The sequence below is a fragment of the Magnolia sinica genome, chromosome 7 (genome assembly GCF_029962835.1).
Source record: "Magnolia sinica isolate HGM2019 chromosome 7, MsV1, whole genome shotgun sequence".
Taxonomy (NCBI): Eukaryota; Viridiplantae; Streptophyta; class Magnoliopsida; order Magnoliales; family Magnoliaceae; genus Magnolia; species Magnolia sinica.
Genome location: NC_080579.1, coordinates 3,113,768 through 3,134,392, shown reverse-complemented (window position 1 = coordinate 3,134,392; position 20,625 = coordinate 3,113,768). Strand labels below are relative to the sequence as shown.

The following is a 20,625-nucleotide window of genomic DNA, read 5'->3' as shown; positions in this document are numbered from 1 at the left end:
TTTTTCAACAGATCTACACATGTGGAATTGGCAAAACTAAAACATAGTTGCTGCACCTGTACATCAGCGTACATCCGCCAACACGTATTGACTAGCACATAGACCAAGTGCTTATTGTACTTCTCCAGTATAAATCCAAGCTCATCAGATGGATGGACGGTTTGGATTCAATACATATATAGTGAAGAGATCTGTGTTATACACGGATCAGATCCACATGTGCGGCTGATGTACATATGTTGTTCTGTGCAAAACATCCGCCGCACATGTGGGCATAGCTGACGTATTGTATTATAACACATCCGTCCATTGCATGGAGGATGAAAAAACGGCTAGGAATGCCCAATTTCGAGTTAGAGTTGCTGTGGCCCACGGAGTTTTGAACTCACCGTCCGTTTTGCGTTTTTCAGTGGTCAACGTCCGTACACATGCATGGAACCAAACGGACATCTAGGCGATGGTTATAACTGCCCCAGGAAGCGGATGGACGGTTTGGATTGTCCATTTGGACACTAGGTGGGCCCCAGAACCGACGACGGCGGTCGGCTTGCGGAGACGCTGGAAACGAAGATTTCCGTTTTTGAAAAGGTAGTCGGGTCAGCGCTGCTGACCGACGCAAGCCCGTTCGGTGCTCGGGCAGTGCACATGTGCACCATGCACATGTCACTCAATGTGGGGTCCACTATGATGATTTTAAGAAATCTACACCATCCATCCTCTTTATTATGGTAATTTAGCCGTTAATACCAAGGTTGAGGCAGTTCCAAATATCAGGTAGGCCCCAAATTGGAGATTAATAGGCTGATCTGTCCGTTGGACCACTTCCCGAGATCTTCAATGGCTGAAATTTAATATGTACGGTTAATTTACAGCCCTCATCCCATGTATTAAGTTTCGAACTGATCGGATAGCGGGAACCATGTGATCTTGCATTCTGGACCCTTTTCGGGCCCCTTTGGCTTGCTTTCCTCAGATCCCAGGCGTGTAAAATCTTCATTATTGGTTCTCTGGAGTCCATCCCGTGCTCTAGAGACTTTGGATCATGAAATCCATGCCTTTAACATCAATTTTCAATTAACGCTCCTGACTTCATCCTGTAACAAAAATACAATTAAAATACTCCATTAAGCATTATCATGTACGTAAAATCTGGTAATGATTAAGGTCTAATATGCAATATTCGACCCTCATCATTATACACGGATCAGATCCACATGTGCGGCTGATGTACATATGTTGTTCTGTGCAAAACATCCGCCGCACATGTGGGCATAGCTGACGTATTGTATTATAACACATCCGCCAACACGTATTGACTAGCACATAGACCAAGTGCTTATTGTACTTCTCCAGTATAAATCCAAGCTCATCAGATGGATGGACGGTTTGGATTCAATACATATATAGTGAAGAGATCTGTGTTATACACGGATCAGATCCACATGTGCGGCTGATGTACATACCCACATGTGTTATAATACAATACGTCAGCTATGCCCACATGTGCGGCGGATGTTTTGCACAGAACAACATGTGTATAGCCAACAATATCGAAGCTTGTATGGTTTAGATGGTGGATCCCTCATGTATAGTTTGTTCGGCTCACCAAAAGCTTGTATGTTGCATATCAGCCAACATGTGTACTGTACGTGTACATCAGCCAACACGTGTACAACACGTGTACACATGTGTATAGCAGAAGCTATCTCCCAGTATAATATGTGTACACTTGTAGATTAGCCAACACGTGTACACACGTGTACAGTAGCTAACACGTGTACAGTAGCTAACACATGTACTTGCAGATTAGTCAACACGTGTACACACGTGTACAGATTAGCTATTGCATGTACAGCCAACATGTGTACCGTGTATACAAAACAACACGTGTATAGAATAACATGTGTACAGTAGGCATTGCATGTATAGCCAACATGTGTACCTTTTGACAGTTTTGATACAACTTATACCATTGTATCCATTGGTTATGATGGACGGTTTGGATACAACTTATGCCAATGTACAGCACAGCAATATAGCATAGCAATGTTGGTATTTCAATACAACTACTCTTGTTCATACCTCATCCGCCTCTATTGCTGGTAGTGTTGTATTTTAATACAACAACTAATGTTGGTATAATGCACATCAGGTGTACAGAAGCTATATGTCAAAACCTTAATAAATTTAAAATTTAAAATTTAAAATAAAACACAAGACAGAAGTCAGGGTTCTCTTTTTAAATTTATGTGGACATATGATCTGATGCAGATTTATGAAAAGCACGTATATCGTTGTTTGATTTGTTCTATATTTCTTATGAATGCTTGCAGATGGAGAAAAGACCCAAATGGATACAAATCACGAACCCACACAAGTTTCAGTAAAGAAAAGTAAGAAAAAGAAAGCCAAAAGTGAGGGTGTGGATGGTGTTCCAATGGCAGAGGATAAACTAGCCGAGAGGCCCGAGACTGTGGATGGAGATGCTCTTGATGAGCGTGAAACCGAGAAGAAGAAGAAAAAGAAAGAGAAGCGCAAGTCAGTGGATGAGCCAGTTCCCAAAATTTCCAATGGCACGAATGGCTTGGATTATGAACAGAATGGGACTGCTAAAAAGAAGAAAAAGAATAAGGGTGAGGAGGGTGATGGAAGTGAACTACATACCCCCAGTTAGGTGAAGAAGAAAAAGAAGTTGTCGAAGAGCAAAGACGAGTGAATTTTATTTTCTTTTCTTTTTTGGTACCGAGTCTTCTTGAGTTTTGTTTATGTTGTGGGCCTCATTGACCAATGCTTGCTCCTTGTTGCGGCCTCAGTTATGCCATATGCATTTTGCCGGAATCTAATGGAATTTTTATAATTTAGTCAATTGTTTATTTCTGTTTTGGTTGAGAATTGATCCTGTAGTTTCTTAGCTATGTGCTTTTGTCACATTAGTCACCAATCTTTTTATCATGGATGTAGGGGTCGTTTAGCAGTACTAGCATTCTTCAACTGCGTTTGTTAATGTAGATTTTTAATCTTGTAAAATCCAGAAATTATTGGACAACAGACCTTAAAAGAGGGGAGAGTAGTTATTACAGTTGGAGCGAACAAAAAATCCATGGATTTTACATACACCTTTTTTTCCCCTCCTAATTTAAAAGGGGCTCCTTTGGGGATCTTCAGTCTTGTTTTTTGAGGGTTCTAAACATGATTTGGATTGAAAATCCTGGATTCTAATTCTTAACTGCCCAATATCCATGCTACCAAATGATCCTCTTTCTTGAAGGGAAAAAAAAAAGGAAAGGGAAAAACTCACTTGGGGCTTGTTTGGATTTATAAAAAGCAGGGGAAAGTAAATGGTGTTTTTTAGGAAACTCATTTCTAGGAAACTGGCAAAGGAAACAACGCTTCCCTTAACTAATTTTTCACAGTGGAATTGGCAAGACAACACTTGCCCGGTTGGCTTATGATGATGAGAGGGTGCGGAGGAATTTCGAGATAACGGATGTGGTTCTCTATGTCGGAGGATTTCGATGTGGAGACGCTTACGAAAGAAATCGTGGATCGGCGAAGAACATTACATAGTTGGGGTTTATGAATTGGATCGATGCCTCCGAGAAAAGCTAGGTGGAAAGAGATTCTTGATTGTGTTAGATGGCATGATGAGCAGAGATCGGAAGAAGTGGAACAGATTGAAGAACTTGTTGGCATGAGGAGCAAAAGGTAGTAAAATCGTCGTTACTGCCAGAAAAGAGGTGATTGCGTGGATCATGGACATGGCAGTCCCATACCATTTGGAGCGTTTATCAGATGATGATTGTTGGATCTTGTTTAATCATGAAGCATTTGGGGTGGAGAGACCAGAAGAATTTCCAAATGTGGCTGCGATTGATAAAGATATTGTGAAGAAATGCAGAGGCGTGCCTTTGGCGGCAAAGGCCGTTGGCAGCCTTCTCCGCTTCAGACGAGATGAGCATGAATGGTTGATTATCAAAGATAGTGAAATTTGGAACTTACCCACGGAATATCGTACCTGCTTTGAGTTTGAGTTATAGTCATCTTGATGGGGTTTTTTTGCCCTAGGCACTACCGGTCGTGAGTCTCACTCGACCGGTCGTGGGTCGTGCTCGACCAGTCGTGAGTTGCACGACTCAAAGTCCAGTGACTTTGAGTTAATTTTCTCCGGGGTGCTCGACCGGTCGTGGGAGGTGCACGACAGGTCGTGGACTCGACACGACTAGTCGAAGTTACGCAGATTCGTTCTACGATTTTGCGCGGATTTGGTTTCGCAAGTCCTTTTGCAACTAGGATGCAGAAAGGAGTTTCCTAAAACTATAAATAGGGGTTCCTAGGATTTTTAGGAGTATGAAAAACACAAGAGGGTTATCAAAGGTGTGAGAGAAAGAGAGAAAGAGAGAGAGGAAGCTTGTAGAAGGGTGGAGGTTATCTACTATGCAGTTTATGTCTCAGCACTTCTACGTCCTCGTAATCGGTGAAATCTCTCCGTTTTTCCTTTTATTCTCTCATTTTTTATCCACTCCTGCGTGGGTGAAGAAGGTTGTAACGTTCTACTTCATAGTGGATTGTTGATCTGGACGAGGTCCCGTGGTTTTTACCTCTTTAAGATTTTTCCACGTAAAAATCTCTTGTGTGGTGTGTGGTTGATGCTTTGATTTATTTCATTGCTTTATTATTCCATAATTCTGATTTGTTCTGGAGGGCTAGATCTTAAGGTTTGTGCAAGGCCCCCAACAAAGTGGTATTAGAGCTAGGTTCATTGAACGGGTAGGATCGGTTTGGAATTATGGAAGGTGGCTCATCAAGGATGATCAGCCTCAATGGCTCTAACTGGACTATATGGAAGGCTAAGATGGAGGACTTGCTTTATTGTAAGGACCTATATTCTCCAATTTTAGGCATATCAGCAAAATCCAAAGATATGTCTGATAATGATTGGAAGAAGATGGACCGAAAGGCGATGGAGTTTATTAGACAATGGTTGGATGATTCTGTGTTCCACCATGTGTCTACGGAGACCTCAGCCGCTAGCCTATGACTGAAATTAGAAGGGCTGCATGAGAGGAAGACAGCCGATAATAAAATTTTTCTGATAAGGCGACTTGTGAATCTCAAGTTCAAGGATGGTAGTTTTGTGGCCGAGCACATGAATGAGGTCAGCAATATAGTAGTGAACCAACTCTCCGCTATGAAGATGGTCCTAGATGATGAATTGCAGGCTTTACTATTGCTTAGTTCATTGCCTGACAGTTGAGAGACATTGATGGTGTCTCTAAGTAACTCTGCGCCAGACGGAAAGATATCCATGGAACAAGTGACTAGTTGTCTCTTTAATGAGGAGACAAGGAGGAAGTCTCAGGGGTTTACTCAGCAAGAGGCCCTTGTGACATAGGAACGTGGAAGCGGAAAGAACAGGAATGGCGGGAAAGCCTGAGATAAATCAAGAGGCAAGTCGAGTAACAGAAAGGATGTTGATTGCTGGAATTGTGTCAAGAAGGGCCACTACAAGCATGAATGTCGTGGTAAGAAGAACGATAAGAAAGGAAAAAGAAAAGAGAAGGAAGATGAATCAGATTCCACTGCGGTCGTCTCAGATGGCGACGTTGTAGTTATTCTTTCAGCAGATCACGATGTATGTCTCACGTCTATGAGTCAGGACACCGACTGAGTGATAGACTCAGGAGCTTCTTTTCATGCGAATCCACGCAGGGACTTCTCACAAGCTACAAGTCAGGTGATTATGGGACCATGAAGATGGAAAATTCTGGCGTATCGAAAATCGTGGGATTCGGTGATATTTGTGTGAAGACCGATGTGGGCTGTACATTGGTTCTCAAGGATGTGAGGCATATCCCAGACCTTCGCCTCAACTTGATGTCGACGGGAAGGTTGGATGATGATGGCTATGAAAGCCGGTTTGTTGGTGGGCGATGGAAGCTCATCAAGGGTTCGTTGATCGTGGCCAGAGGAAAGAAGTGTTGTACCCTCTACAAGGCAAGTGTCAGTATGTGCAAGGGTGGGTTGAACGCAGCGGAAGATTCAACTATTGACATGTGGCACAGGCATCTAGGCCACATGAGTGAAAAAGGGCTTCAGCTACTAGCGAGGAAGCAGCTCCTTCCAGACGTGACAGGTATACCTCTCAAAACCTGTCTTGATTGTTTATCAGAGAAACAATATAGAGTTTCATTCATTAAATCTGTTTCTCATGTTAATAAAGTGCATGCATAAATTTGGTTTATTCTGATGTTTGTGGTCCTATGAGGACAAAAACCTTGGGTGGGGCATTGTATTTTGTTACTTTTATATATGATGCATCTAGGAGGGTTTGGGCTTATGCTTTGAAATCCAAGGACGAGGTCTTTGGTGTGTTTAAATTGTTTCATACTATGGTCGAGAGAGAGACAGGCAGACCATTGAAGTGCATCCGCACTGACAATGGTGGTGAATACATTGGCGACTTTCATGAGTATTGCAAGTCCCTGAGTATACGGCATGAATAGACGGTTCCCAAGACCCCCCAGCATAATGGTGTAGCGGAGCGAATGAATCACATCATTGTAGAGAGAAGTTACCCAAGACGTTCTAGGGAGAAGCAATGCACACAGCGGTGCATCTGATAAATAGGTCTCCATCAGCCCCATTGAATGGAGAAGTACCTGAGAAGGTGTGGACTGGACAGGATCCATCGTACAGTCATCTCAGGGTGTTTAGATACAGGGTATCCGTTCATGTACCAAAGGACGAGAGGTCCAAGCTCGATATGAAGATCAGGCAGTGTGTATTCTTGAGGTACGGTGATGAAAAGTTCAGTTACAGATTATAGGATCTGACCGAGAAGAAACTCGTTAGGAGTAGAGATTTGGTATTCTTTGAAGATCAGTGTATAGAAGACATTGGTAAGCCAGAGAAGAACCAGCCTAGTTCAGGTGAGCTAGAGGACATGGATCCGATTATTCCTCCCGTGGTGCCTAATAACGGGGGAGTACAGCAAGATGCAGAGGAATTTCGAGATACGGATGTGGTTCTCTATGTCGGAGGATTTCGATCTAGAGACGCTTACGAAAGAAATTGTGGATCGTGTGATCGGCGAAGAACATTACATAGTTGGGGTTTATGAATTGGAGCGATGCTTCCGAGAAAAGCTAGGTGGAAAGAGGTTCTTGATTGTGTTAGATGGCATGTGGAGCAGAGATCGGAAGAAGTGGAACAGATTGAAGAATTTGTTGGCATGTGGAGCTAAAGGTAGTAAAATCGTCGTAACTGCCAGAAAAGAGGTGACTGCGTCGATCATGGACATGGTGGTCCCGTACCATTTGGAGTGTTTATCGGATGATGATTGTTGGTTCTTGTTTAATCATGAAGCATTTGGGGTGGAGAGACCAGAAGAATTTCTGAATTTGGCTGCGATTGGTAAAGATATTGTGAAGAAATGCAGAGGCGTGCCTTTGGCGGCAAAGGCCGTTGGCAGCCTTCTCCGCTTCAGACGAGATGAGCATGAATGATTGATTATCAAAGATAGTGAAATTTGGAACTTATCCGAAGACGACGGAATTTCGTTACCTGCTTGAGTTTTGAGTTTAGTCATCTGCCATTACATTTGAAGGAATGCTTTGCTTATTGTTGTGTGTTCCCCAGAGGTCATGAAATCGAAAAGGAAAAATTGATCCAGTTGTGGATGGCGAATGGTTTCATTCCATCCAGAGGAAGAATGGATCTGGAGGATATCGGGCATGAGGTGTTTGTTGAATTGCTCTCAAGGTCTCTCTTTGAAACCACGGAGAAAGATGAAGATGGCTACATAAGGAAGTGCAAATTGCATGACGCTGCATATGATCTTGCACGATCGGTCATGGGAGCTGAATGTATGAAAGCAGAGGCTGAGGAAGCACCCAATTTTTCTCCGGAGAGGATCCGTCATTTATCTTCTTCTGATGTAACTTCAGCAGCAAAAGCTCTCGAGTCCTTGCACAAAGCTCAAAAAATGCGCTCGTTCCTCTTGATATCGAATTACGATGAGAACACAAGTCATTATAGAAGGTTGCTGTTTCCTCATTACATCTCTGAGTTCAGATTCTTGCGCGTGTTGGATCTGAGACACACTGACATTAAGATTTTGCAAATTCCAATGGACAATTTGAAACATTTACGGTACCTGGATCTATCTTATTCTTACATTGAAGCATTGCCCGAATCCATTAGCAGCCTCCAAAACTTGCAGACATTGAAATTAAGAGGTTGTGTGTTGCTTCGGGAGTTACCCAAGAACATGAAGAACATGGTCAGCCTTAGACAACTTGATATCAGAGGGTGCCAGTCTATGTCTCACCTGCCCAAAAATATTGGGCAATTACCCTCTCTCCAATCATTACCCACTTTCATTGTGGGAAGGGAGAGTGGATGTGGCATTGAAGAGCTTCGGCACTTCAACCTCAGAGGAGTACTAAGTATAACAAAAGTGGAAATTCGACTAACGCCAAAGAAGCGAATTTGATTGCCAAGCAGAATCTCCACTCGTTAGAAGTATCTTGGTGGGAGAATAATAATGTTACCATGAGAGGAAATGATGAGAAGGTTCTAGAAGGCCTCGAACCCCACCCAAATCTGAAAAGATTGGATATAAGCTATTACAGCAGAATCAAATTTCCACATTGGATGATGGACTCAGCGCTCATGAACTTGGAGAAGATTTCACTAATCATGTGTAAACAATGTGAGATTCTCCCACCATTTGGACAACTACCTTTCCTCAAGGTACTTGTAATAGCTCACATGAATGGTGTGAAGTGCATTGGTGCTGGCTCGTCGAAAGCATTCCCTTCGTTGAAGGAACTCACTTTGAAAGGGATGGCCAATTTGGAGGAATGGTCAGGATTCGAGGGAAGAGAAGCATTCCCAAGCCTTCGCAAATTGACCATCGACGGATGTCCTAAGTTGTCTACCTTGCCATGGCTTCCATCTCTTGAAGAATTAGTTATAAGAGATAGCAATGGGAATGTATTAAGGTCTGTGATGAACCTCACCTCACTTTCCTCTCTTTGCTTGGATGTATTTCCAGAGACTGTCACATGGTGTACATGTTAGATGATTGGGAGGAGCTGTAGCTTTCCAATCATTCCAATCAGTAGATTGAGAAAGGAACTGTCAGCTCAAAACAGAGTAACGATCGACTTCCAACCAAACTAGCTCGCAGATGGATGGTCAGAGTTCTACAGTCAATGTGATTTTTACCTCTAGACCATCCACATGGTGGCCCACTTGATCAATAACTCCCAATCACAACATGTGTTCCCAACCGGTACCGTGAGAGGGAATGGCGCGAGCTGCGTATGAGCATTCCTTCACTAGGGTCTGTTTGAATTTTTGATGAACTGAGTTTGTGATTATCTTATGTGCAGTGTTTGGATGCTCAAGTGAATTGAATTGCAAACATTCAATCTAATCGAAGAATATTGCAAGGGTTTGTGATTATTTGAAGGAAATTTGATGGTGGAATGACAACGTACAAAAAGCTACTTGCCAGAAACATATATATTTTTTAATTGAATCATCCATCTAAGAGCACTATTTAGATGAAATGTATCCCAAGGTAGGAATGGTTGGATGATTCTAACCATGGATTGTTGAACTTGAGTGATACAATTTATTATTTGAACCATGTAGCATCCAACTGTTTGGAATGCAGTACTAAATGTTATTGAATTGCATCAGGTGGAATTAACACCTTTATTGCGTAATGTTTATGTGTCCAGGAATACCATAGTATTTTGCCTGTCCAATCCCTTGTTTGGAGTCAAATTCTTCCTTGGAAAAAAAAAAAACAATGTTTAAATAAAACTTGTGCTTGGTTGACCATGGAATCATAATCAACAGACTAGAATTTCACAACTAATGCCAGTCACATGTAAGACAACGTGGATAAAACACATGTATCAATGTATGACCCACAGATGTAGTGAATTTCAAAATTCACCAGAAATTCCATCATATTTTCTATTGGGACTGGAAGATCACAGCTGGATTAATCTAATCCTTCTCATCTTTTCTAAGAGTTGAATGGAATTTACATTGGAGCAAATGCAATTCCTTACCACCTAATACTATGTTCCAAAACAGGCCTTCTAAGTCAAAATATACTTTTTGGATGCCCCATCTATAAATAGCCCTACCATTGAACGGTTTGGATTGGGTACGTCTTTTGACACCACTGGGAACGCTGTCCACTATGACTAAAAGATCTAAAATCACATGGTGTGAATTACATGAATCATGGATTTAATATTCTGGTATTCAGGAATCCATTCATCCTAATATAGAGCATCAAATGAATAGATTTATGGGATATACACACCACGGTGGACCATACACACCATTTAAACCACTCTAATAGTGGGACTTTCCATCTCAACGGTTCCTCCTTGTGTAGCCCACCTGAGTCTTGATTTGGCCTGATTTTTGGGCCCCTATACAAGCATTGGGTGGCACACCTGATGGAGGGGGTGGATCTCATCCACATGAAGTCCTCCAGATCCGAAGCATATCCATTAAAACGTAGGTGGATTGTTCATGAACATAAACTCTTTTGTTAGTTTGCACCATTTAAAAATGATGGTGATTCTTGCCATGTACACGTGGCATAGTTTTACAGCAACCCTGACCATCCAAATCTCTGACCTAGTTGTGGATAGAGCCTAAACGAAAATTTCATGGAGAATATAATACTAGGAATCATACGATTTCCTTCGAATATAGACCCTTCACTATTTGACTTTTAATCATAAATTTGATAGCCATCAATTGGATGGCTAGGATGTTTGATCTGTGATATTTTAGATATATTCTCTATCCACAGTAGGATCTACAATTCGGATGGTTTAGATGAGTCATCATCATTTTTTAAGAACCGGATTGGGTGGACCTTGGTGGTGCTTTAGTGTCACCAAGTTCTGTGGGCCCCATCATGATGTATTATATCTACACCGTCCATCCATTTTTCAAGATCATTTTAACACATGTACTAAAAATTTAGGCAAATTCAAAGTTTAAGTGGACCACGCCAACTCAGGTAACACCTGCCCGGGTAACACCTAATCAGCTCCCCATTTTTAAATGGTAAAGAACTAATATAAGAGTTTGATTTCAGAGTTTGATTTTAGGGAACTCTATTGGCATATAAAATTACCATTTTGCCCTTCATTCTTTAAGAGAAGAAAGTCAGCCGAGGTTGGACGCAGTTTTCATCCTGCCCCGCTGGACGGACTCAGTCCAGGCAGGGGATGTAAGGGGCGCACCGTGATGAATGGGTCTTATCCAACTCCATCCATCCAAGTTTTCACACATGTACTAAAAATTTAGGCAAATTCAAAGTTTAAGTGGACCACGCCAACTCAGGTAACACCTGCCCGGGTAACACCTAATCAGCTCCCCATTTTTAAATGGTAAAGAAATAATATAAGAGTTTGATTTCAGAGTTTGATTTTAGGGAACTCTATTGGCATATAAAATTACCATTTTGCCCTTCATTCTTTAAGAGAAGAAAGTCAGCCGAGGTTGGACGCAGTTTTCATCCTGCCCCGCTGGACGGACTCAGTCCAGGCAGGGGATGTAAGGGGCGCACCGTGATGAATGGGTCTTATCCAACTCCATCCATCCAATTTTTCACAGATTATTTTAGGTATGAGTTCAAAAATGAAGAAGATCTATGATTCAAGTGGACCACACCATTTTAACGCCAGAGTGATATTTAAATGCCATCCAACCTATTCATAAGGTCACGTAGACTTGGATGAAGTGAAAACACAACTTCATAGAAACTTCTGCGGCTCATAAGAAGTCTTTAATGGTGAGCGTTCAATCCCTTCTGTGTGGCTTACTTGTGTCTTGGATCTACCTCATTTTTGGGATCATGGCCTTAAAATGATCTGAAAAAATGGATGGACGACTTGGATAAAAACCTATACATCAAAGCGGACCCCACAGCGCCCGTGCCTAGACCGACCCGTCCAGCAGCGCAGGACGCAATCCACGTCCGGGACTGTGGATGCACGCAAAATGACTGTTTTGTCCTTCATTCTTCGAGAGGAGAACTTCAAAGTCCAATATTGGCTGCCCGAGTTGGACGCGGATTAGATACTGACAGGTTAAGTAGCGAGTCGGCTACTGAAGTGACGTCATCAAGTTCTGTTGGGCCCACTATGATGTATGTGTTGTATTCACACCGTCCATCCATTTTTGATATTATTTTAGGCATCAGCGAAAGAATAAGTTAGATAAAAAGATGTAATGGACCCACCACAGAAAACAGTGGGGAGAGTGATTCCCACCGTTGAAACTATCCTAAGTCCCACCGTAACTTTTATTTGAAATCCAACCTATAAAAAGTTAAAAAAGACATGAAATAAGGAAAAACACAAATATCAGCTTGATCTAAAACTTTTGTATCCTTTAGAAGTTTTTAACGGTGGGCGTCACTGTCCTCACTGTTTTCTGTGCTGGTGTGAGCTTTGGATTTAACTCATTCTCTGCATATTGCCCTAAAATGATCTCTACAAATGGATGGAAGGGTAGATACAAAACATACATTATGGTGGGGCCCACGGAACTTGATGGCGTCCCTTCAGTAGCGAGTCTCGCTACTCAACCTGTCAGTAGCTAATCCTCGCCCGCCAGAGTTGGCCAAGTCAAATACTAAAAATACGTTGCAGAGCATTTGGCAATGTAGACCTCGGCATCTTCACCGTACACTTGGCATACCTAGAGATGATCTAAGATGCCAAGAAGCTGGATCCAAAATGGGTGGGCCTTTAGGGATGGATCGTAATCTTAATCAACGGATCGGTTGATCCAAAACTTCTGTGGCCCACAAGAAGTTTTCAATAGTCGACGTTCAATCCTAAGTGGTTCCTGTGATGTGGGTCCACTTGAGGTTGGATATGATTCAATTTTGAATTCATGCCATAATATGATATGGAAAAACGGATGGACGGAGTGGATGAAATACATCTATCACGTTGGGCCCCATAGAATCCTGCCACGGCGGTGGTGGCAGGTTCATCACGCAATCCGCGTGCCCTTTAGAGACGAACAAAACTCTCGTCCCTACGCGCACGTCTACACGCGGCTGGATATGTCAACCTGGCATTTGAATATGAAATCCGAGCCATTCATTAGGTGGGACCCACCGATTGAATCATCCAAACGAAAAAAGTTCACTGGGTTGGGTTGATCGTCAGTTACGATCCCATCAGATTATCCAACTTGCAAGTAATTTCATGTACAGTCAAACAGCAGATTAAGGTGTGGGTCCCACCAAATAGACGGCTGTGATGGTCCCCAGCCCAGAATTATCTATACAGCAGCACTTCCCAGAATCCCAATACCATCTTCTCTCTGGTTTCTCTGGCCATGGCATCAGTTCTTGTATCCTCCCTTCTTTCATCCCTCACTACCAACTTGAATTCCTTACTCCAACAAGACTCTGAATTCCTTAGACATGTTATCAAAGATCTCAAATTTCTCTTGAATTCCTTCTCCTCGATGAAAGCGGCAGTCGAGGTCGCAGAATCAATGCAAGCAAAGGATCAGAGAATTTCAGCTTGGCTTACACAGCTCAAAGAAGCGGCCTACATCGCCGATGACATCATAGACGAGCTCGCATTCGAAGTTCTTCGATCGAAGACGGAGGATGCAATTGCAGAAGAAAACCATACGCGTGAATTCTCATTCTCTCTCCAGTCATGCATGGATACGATGAAGGAGATCAGGGAAATGATGAATGAGATTGTGTCGGATGGGGCTATGTTCGACTTGGGTTTCGCTGAGAAGCGGCTTGAGTCCGATGGGGAGCAATGGATGGGTTCTGTTTCTCAAGAATTTCGAGTTTTTGGGAGGGAGAAGGATACAGAGAATGTTGTGGAGTTGTTGATGAACGGCGGAGATCCTTTCATCGTTCCGATAGTGGGTCTCGGTGGAATTGGCAAGACGACGGTTGCGCGATTAGCTTATGATGATGAGAGGGTAGAGCGGAATTTCGAAATACGGATGTGGTTCTCTATGTCGGAGGATTTCGATTTGGAGACGCTTACGAAAGAAATCGTGGATCGTGCGATCGGTGGCGAACATTGGATATCTGGGGTGTATGAACTGGAGCGATGCCTCCGAGAAAAGCTAGGCGGGAAGAGGTTCTTGATTGTGTTAGATGGCGTGTGGAGCGGAGATCGGAGGAAGTGGAATCGACTGAGGAATTTGTTGGCATGTGGAGCGAAAGGTAGTAAAATCATTGTAACTGCCAGAACAGAGGTGATGGCGTCGATCATGGACATGACAGTCCCATACCTTTTGGAGCATTTATCAGATGATGATTGTTGGGCCTTGTTTAAGTATGAAGTATTTGGGGTGGAAAGCTTAGAAGAATTTCCGAATTTGGCTGCGATCGGTGAAGAGATTGTGAAGAAGTGCAGAGGTGTGCCTTTGGCAGTGAAGGCTGTAGGAAGTATTCTCCGCTTCAGAAGAGAGGAGATTGAATGGTTGGTTATCAAAGATAGTGAAATTTGGAACTTACCTGAAGATGAAGGAATTTTCTTACCTGCTTTGATTTTGAGTTATAATCGTCTGCCCTTACATTCCAAGGAATGCTTTGCTTATTGTTGTGTATTCCCTCGAGGTCATGAAATCGAAAAGGAAAAATTGATCCAGTTGTGGATGGCGAATGGTTTCATTCCATCCAGAGGAACAATGGAGCTGGAAGATATCGGGCATGAGATGTTTGTTGAATTGCTCTCGAGGTCTTTCTTCCAAGCCACAGAGAAAGATGAAGATGGCCACGTAGAGAAGTACAAATTGCACGATGCTGCATATGATCTCGCACGATCGGTTATGGGAGCTGAATGTATGAAAGCGGATGCTGAGGAAGCACCCAAATTTTCTCCGGCGAGGATCCGTCATTTATCTTCTTCTGATGTAACTTCAGCAGAAAAAGCTCTCGAGTCCTTGCACAAAGCCCAAAAACTGCATTCGTTCCTCTTGCTATCCAATTACGATGAGACCACAAGTCTGTGTAGAAGGTTGCTGTTTCCTCATTACATCTCTGAGTTCAGATTCTTGCGCGTGTTGGATCTGAGACACACTGACATTAAGATTTTGCAAATTCCGATGGACAATTTGAAACATTTACGGTACCTCGATCTATCTTATTCTAACATTGAAGCATTGCCTGAATCCATTAGCAGCCTCCGAAACTTGCAGACATTGAAATTAAGAGGTTGTGCAATGCTTCACCAGTTACCCAAGAACATGAAGGACATGGTCAAGCTTAGACACCTTGATATCAGCGAGTGCTGGTCTTTGTCTCACCTGCCCAAAAATATTGGGCAATTAACCTGCCTCCAATCACTAACTGCTTTCATTGTAGGCCAGGAGAGTGGATGTGGCATTGAAGAGCTTCAGCACTTGAACCTCGGAGGAGTACTAAGGATAACCAAAGTGGGGAATGTTAGAAATTCGACTAAAGCCAGGGAAGCAACTTTGATTGCCAAACAGAATCTCCTCTCATTAGAAGTATGTTGCCAGGAGTGTCGTAATGTTGTTGCGAGAGGAAATTTTGAGGAGGTTCTTGAAGGCCTTGAACCCCATCCAAATCTGAAAAGATTGGATATAAGCTATTACAGCGGAATCAAATTTCCACGTTGGATGATGGATTCCACGCTCACGAACTTGGAGAAGATTTCACTATTCGTAAGTGAAGAATGTGAGATTGAGTTTCTCCCACCGTTTGGACAACTACCTTTCCTCAAGGTACTTGTAATAGCTAACATGAATGGTTTGAAGTGCATTGGTGCTGTATTCTATGGTACAAGCTCGTCGAAAGCATTCCCTTCATTGAAGGAACTCACTTTGCGAGGGATGGCCAATTTGGAGGAATGGTCAGGATTCGAGGGAAGAGAAGCATTCCCTAGCCTTCGCAAATTGACCATCGACGGATGTCCTAAGTTGTCTACCTTGCCATGGCTTCCATCTCTTGAAGAATTAGATATAAGAGATAGCAATGGGAAGGTATTAAGGTCTGTGATGAAATTCACCTCGCTTTCCTCTCTTTGCTTAGATGAATTTCCGGAGACTGTGTCTCTACCAGAAGGGTTGCTACGAAATCTTACTCATCTCAAGTCTCTAACTATTAGCAGATTCCCAGAGCTCACATCATTGCCTGACGAAATGAAAAACCTCACCTCTCTTGAGTCTTTGTCTATTTATGCATGCATGAATCTAATTTCACTACCAGATGATTGGCCATGGCAAGGTTTGACATGTCTTCGACTCCTATCGATTTGGTATTGCCGCAATATGCCATCTTTGCCCGAAGGCTTGCAATACCTAACTTCTTTAAGGACACTAGACATCTATGGCTGTGATAAGTTGGCATCTTTGCCAGTGGGACTACGACAAATCACCACTCTCCAAGATTTACGCATCGGTGAATGTGATGTTCTGACGTCATCTTTGCCAGAGTGGCTACCGCATGTCAACAACCTCCAAGACCTAAGCATTGTCAGGAGTCCGAGTCTAATGTCTCTGCCAGAGTCTATAAGAAACCTCACATCACTAAAATGTATCAACATTCAGGAGTTGGATAACCTGACATGTTTACCAGACAGTATGCGACACCTCACTGGCCTCCAAACGCTCCAGATTGCAAGATGTCCCAAGTTGTCTTCTTTGCCTGAGTGGGTGCAAGATCTCACATTGCTTTGCCACTTGTTGATTTGGTCCTGCCCTGCTATCACGTCTTTGCCAGCAGCAGTGCAACACCTCAATGCACTTGAATATCTGAGTATTGGGGATTGTCCACATTTGGAGAGACGATGCCAGAAGGGGACGGGCGAAGATTGGCACAAGGTAGCACATGTCCCACGTATCATCATTAAGGGCCGATATGATAATTAGAACCACTCATCCTTACTATCAGGTTAGCTGTTTTTCACTTCCCTTCTATTTGTTAATGCCTTCATCAATTTCTACATTAAATGTTTGAAATCAAAGATTTTCTTGGGTTAGCATTCCTGATATTCCATTTGTTCCAAGTAGTTGATTGATTGTTTATTGAGAAACACTCTTATGCTAGTTTGATTGGCCCACCAAATTGTGGCATGTGGGATCTATGTCATGGTCCAAATGATTCATCCCATGGGCCATACAGATAAGTCTCCCATATCAGATCATCCTAACCATCCGGACAATGGCCAGCACTTGGATGATGTCTGAACAAAACATGCCCATGGTGTACATTCTTCAGTAGAACTTCCCTACTGGGAAGGCTAAGTGACTGGGGAGATTTTTCTGGTGTGGACCATAGACTGTGGGGTCGAAAAAATGGACCAACCAGATCACCAAACTGCAGGTCCCATGTGTCATCTTCAGCACATAACAGTAGATGGTATGATTCCTCTCATGTGTTTATATTTTTTATAAGGTAGTGTGATTACATCTCCAAATACAGAGTCTCAGAACCTTAATATATATGAGCAGTGATTGCAAGTTGTGCGGTACAGCTAAACGAAGATGTTCAGCTGAGAGAATTAACTGAGATTGGCAATGCTCTAATCATCTTCAGTAGCTTGAAGTTGTAAGAGATCAATCTCAAATCCTGTTGTAAGGTGCAACACACAAGTACATCGAGTTTTGAACTTTTCTGGGCCTGATTTTTGGGCGACAGCATGCACATGGTGCGGTCCACCTTAGGATTTGAGATTTCAGTTAGTCCTTGCATATTCTGTTCCTGTAGTAATGTTTTGAGAACTAAAAACAAACTTGTGATAGTTTGGAAAATATTGTTTTTGTATGTTCTGGAATGGTTTCATCTTTGTTCAGTGATCTACTGATTTGTAAATTCCATTGCTAGTTTATACATGCAATTATAGATTTTTGTGTGGAACCAAAGTGATGGCAACCCAAGACATTTAATTGGTGGATCCATTTGGATTGATTGACTCTAAATGGGCTAGTTAGGACCTCGGCCGAACCGCCCATTCGTGGGCTCCAAATCGCATGGGCCGCCCACCCCGAGTGTGTCCCTGCATCCAACAGGCGACCCCACTCGAGCCCAGTATGAAAATGCCCCTGTATTAATCACCCCCGGTGAGGAGTCTCGAACACGAGACCTCCCGCTTTGATACCAATTTGATGCAGGACAATTAACCACTTGCTCTAAAAGCTCGAACTGTTAGAGTATGGCGAATTAATCCCTTTTTTCTCATAGCCCAGGCCCCATATCGCATGGGTTAGGACCTTGGCTGAACCCCCCTTCGTGGGCTTCAAATCACATGAGTTGCCCACCCCAAATGTGTCCCCGCATCCCACAGGCTACCCCACTCGAGCCCGGTGTGAAACACGCATTAATCACCCCTGGTAAGGAGTCTCGAACACGAGACCTCCCCCGTGGGCCCCAAATCGTATGGGTCACCCACCCTGAGTGTGCCCCTGCATCCAACAAGCGACCCCACTCGAGCCCGGTGTAAAAATGCCCTTGCATTAGGTACACATGGTGAACATGTTAGATAATTGGGAGGAGCTGTATCCCTCCAATCGGTAGCTTGAGAAAGGAGCTGTCAGATCAAAACAGAGTAATGATCGACATCCAACCAAAATAGCTTGTAGATGGATGATCAGAGTTCTACAGTCACTGTGATTTTAATCCTCTACATCCACATGGTGGCCCACTTGATCAACTACTCCCAATCACAACATGTGTTCACAACCTGTACTGTGAGAGGGATCTTCCCGTAACTTCTATGGAGTGAGCTGCATATTAGCATTCCTTTATCCGTGCGAGTTTTTGATGAACTGGGTTTTGATTATCCATCTTATGCTGTGTTTGGATGCTCAAGTGAATTGAATTGCGAATATTCAACATAATCAAGAGGAAATGACAAGAAGTATTGATGTTTCCTAGCGTCCATAATGAGGAGGTAGCTCTATGATGAACTGGGTTTGTGATCATATATACTTGTGCTGTGTTTGGTTGCTCAAGCGAATTGAATTGTGAAGATTCAACCTAAGCGAAAGTAAATAAGAAGAATCAATGATGTTTCCTAGCATCCATAATGAGGAAATATCTCTCTAATTGCAATTTGATTATTTCAAGTTCGACTTGATAGTAACGTGATTTAAAATTTAAAGCCCAGATACTCGATATGAGTCCCAAGGAAGGATATTTCAATTTGGCTATTTCCACTTTAGTTTGACAGTGCATCCAGACATGCCCCCTTGATGATTTCTGGGCACGTTACAATGTGAGGTTTTATTAATCAAGACCCGATCATGGGGCCATGAATGCCTGTTCAAGTCTGAAGTGTGGTGAGACAAATGCAGTTCCTTGCAGTTGAATAGTGTCGTGGTTAAAACAGAAATGACGCTGCATGGCTATTTTGTGTAGGTGAATGGCCTTCTTGGCTCATAATTCTGAGAGGGTTGAAGAGAATGCGAAACAGAAAACAGAAACCTGAGAAGATGATATTAGAACCAATTGATGAGCTTAGTCAAGATGGGTTTGATAGCGGTCCAGTTGTTTAGGTGCTGGATGCTTAGATCCAGGTTCTGCTCATCGATTCATGTCCCTGGCTATTCTATCAGCAGATTCAACACCAATGTAGCCTTGAGATTTTCCAGCCCCAAGAGCACATGCTAACCTCACCTTGAATCTAACCCGGAAAAACTCAGGCTGGTCAACTCTTCAGCGCCGCCATCCCTGTATGAAAACAATGTTCCCCGAGGGTCTACTTTAAAGTACCTGTGTGGCACGCCTGTTTAGTGTACCAGCCTGATTCTTAATCCTGGTCAGCTTCAGGATGTGGCCCACCTAATTCATAGCTCAGATGTGGTGTACACTTGTCATTGGCGGATCTTCCGCATGTGACAAGGGTGCCTGTGCTGGTGTAATCTTCGACTTTCCATTATCATGTTGATTTTCTGCTTGTGTAGTAAATCTTTCCACTGTAATCAATAAAGGGTGATATATATCAGATATAGCTATCTCTTTCTTTCTGTTTGTGTAGACCAGAGATTGTGGTGCATCACTGCTACTTCATATTAGGATCTATGGAGCCTGATCATCAGAGGTGTCTAGCTCATCCAGCCATCAGATGATAAGTTCGTTTTTTCACTTGGAATTTTATGTAAACCTTAGTTTGTTTGAGGTAATATATATTCTGTCAAGAGAGAGAGAGAGAGAGAGAGAGAGAGAGAGAGAGAGTTGTTATTGTATTGAGAGCTACTACTTCGTTTTTGCCTTTGAACATAGTGGATCAGTGTGAATCAATGGACATACCAAAAGGGAACCACATAAACCGTGTTGTAATTTGCATTTTTTTTTTTCTGATTTCTTTTTATTCCAATATTGTTGTGCGTTCGGTCGAGAAGAAATCTCTCTCCTAACACTTCATGCATGGAATATGCTTGCATTATACATGGTATTATCATTAGGATGCATTTGTTCATCATCATGAATCCAAACTATATGACATTATTAATTGGAATAAGGTCTAGATGATGTTGAAATTTAGACTACTTGAAAGAAATATGTAACTCCCATCGATCTAATTGGATCAATCCTAGCCGCATGAGTTTCTCTGTCAA

General features: G+C 42.7%; 2 protein-coding genes across 4 annotated transcripts; both read left to right on the top strand.

Moving 5' to 3' along the window:
• Positions 1–7,678: 7,678 nt before the first annotated feature.
• LOC131251882 (putative disease resistance protein RGA3) lies at positions 7,679–9,084 on the top strand. Its single transcript, XM_058252876.1, has 2 exons — positions 7,679–8,281; positions 8,437–9,084. Exons 1-2 carry the CDS (start codon positions 7,679–7,681, stop codon positions 9,082–9,084), a joined length of 1,251 nt encoding a protein of 416 aa, XP_058108859.1.
• Positions 9,085–13,369: 4,285 nt separating this feature from the next.
• On the top strand, positions 13,370–20,339 carry LOC131250852 (putative disease resistance protein RGA1). Of its 3 annotated transcripts, XR_009173477.1 has the most exons (3): positions 13,370–16,960; positions 19,427–19,584; positions 20,046–20,339. XR_009173477.1 is itself a non-coding variant. In XM_058251208.1 (2 exons), exon 1 carries the CDS (start codon positions 13,405–13,407, stop codon positions 16,936–16,938), a length of 3,534 nt encoding a protein of 1,177 aa, XP_058107191.1. In that variant the 5' UTR covers positions 13,370–13,404; the 3' UTR covers positions 16,939–16,960; positions 19,427–20,339. The 3 variants fall into 3 exon arrangements, 2 of the variants coding, with proteins under 2 accessions (XP_058107191.1, XP_058107192.1); XM_058251208.1 differs by having other exon boundaries at positions 19,427–20,339; XM_058251209.1 differs by lacking the exon at positions 19,427–19,584 and having other exon boundaries at positions 20,046–20,338.
• The last annotated feature ends 286 nt before the right edge of the window (positions 20,340–20,625 follow it).

Excerpts from the sequence above, each read along its gene's own strand:
- LOC131251882 (XM_058252876.1), top strand. The coding sequence starts at position 7,679 with ATGGCGAATGGTTTCATTCCATCCAGAGGAAGAATGGATCTGGAGGAT. Across the intron at positions 8,282-8,436 it reads CCAAGAACATGAAGAACATG|AGGAGTACTAAGTATAACAA; the intron begins GTCAGCCTTAGA and ends CTTCAACCTCAG.
- LOC131250852 (XM_058251208.1), top strand. The coding sequence starts at position 13,405 with ATGGCATCAGTTCTTGTATCCTCCCTTCTTTCATCCCTCACTACCAAC.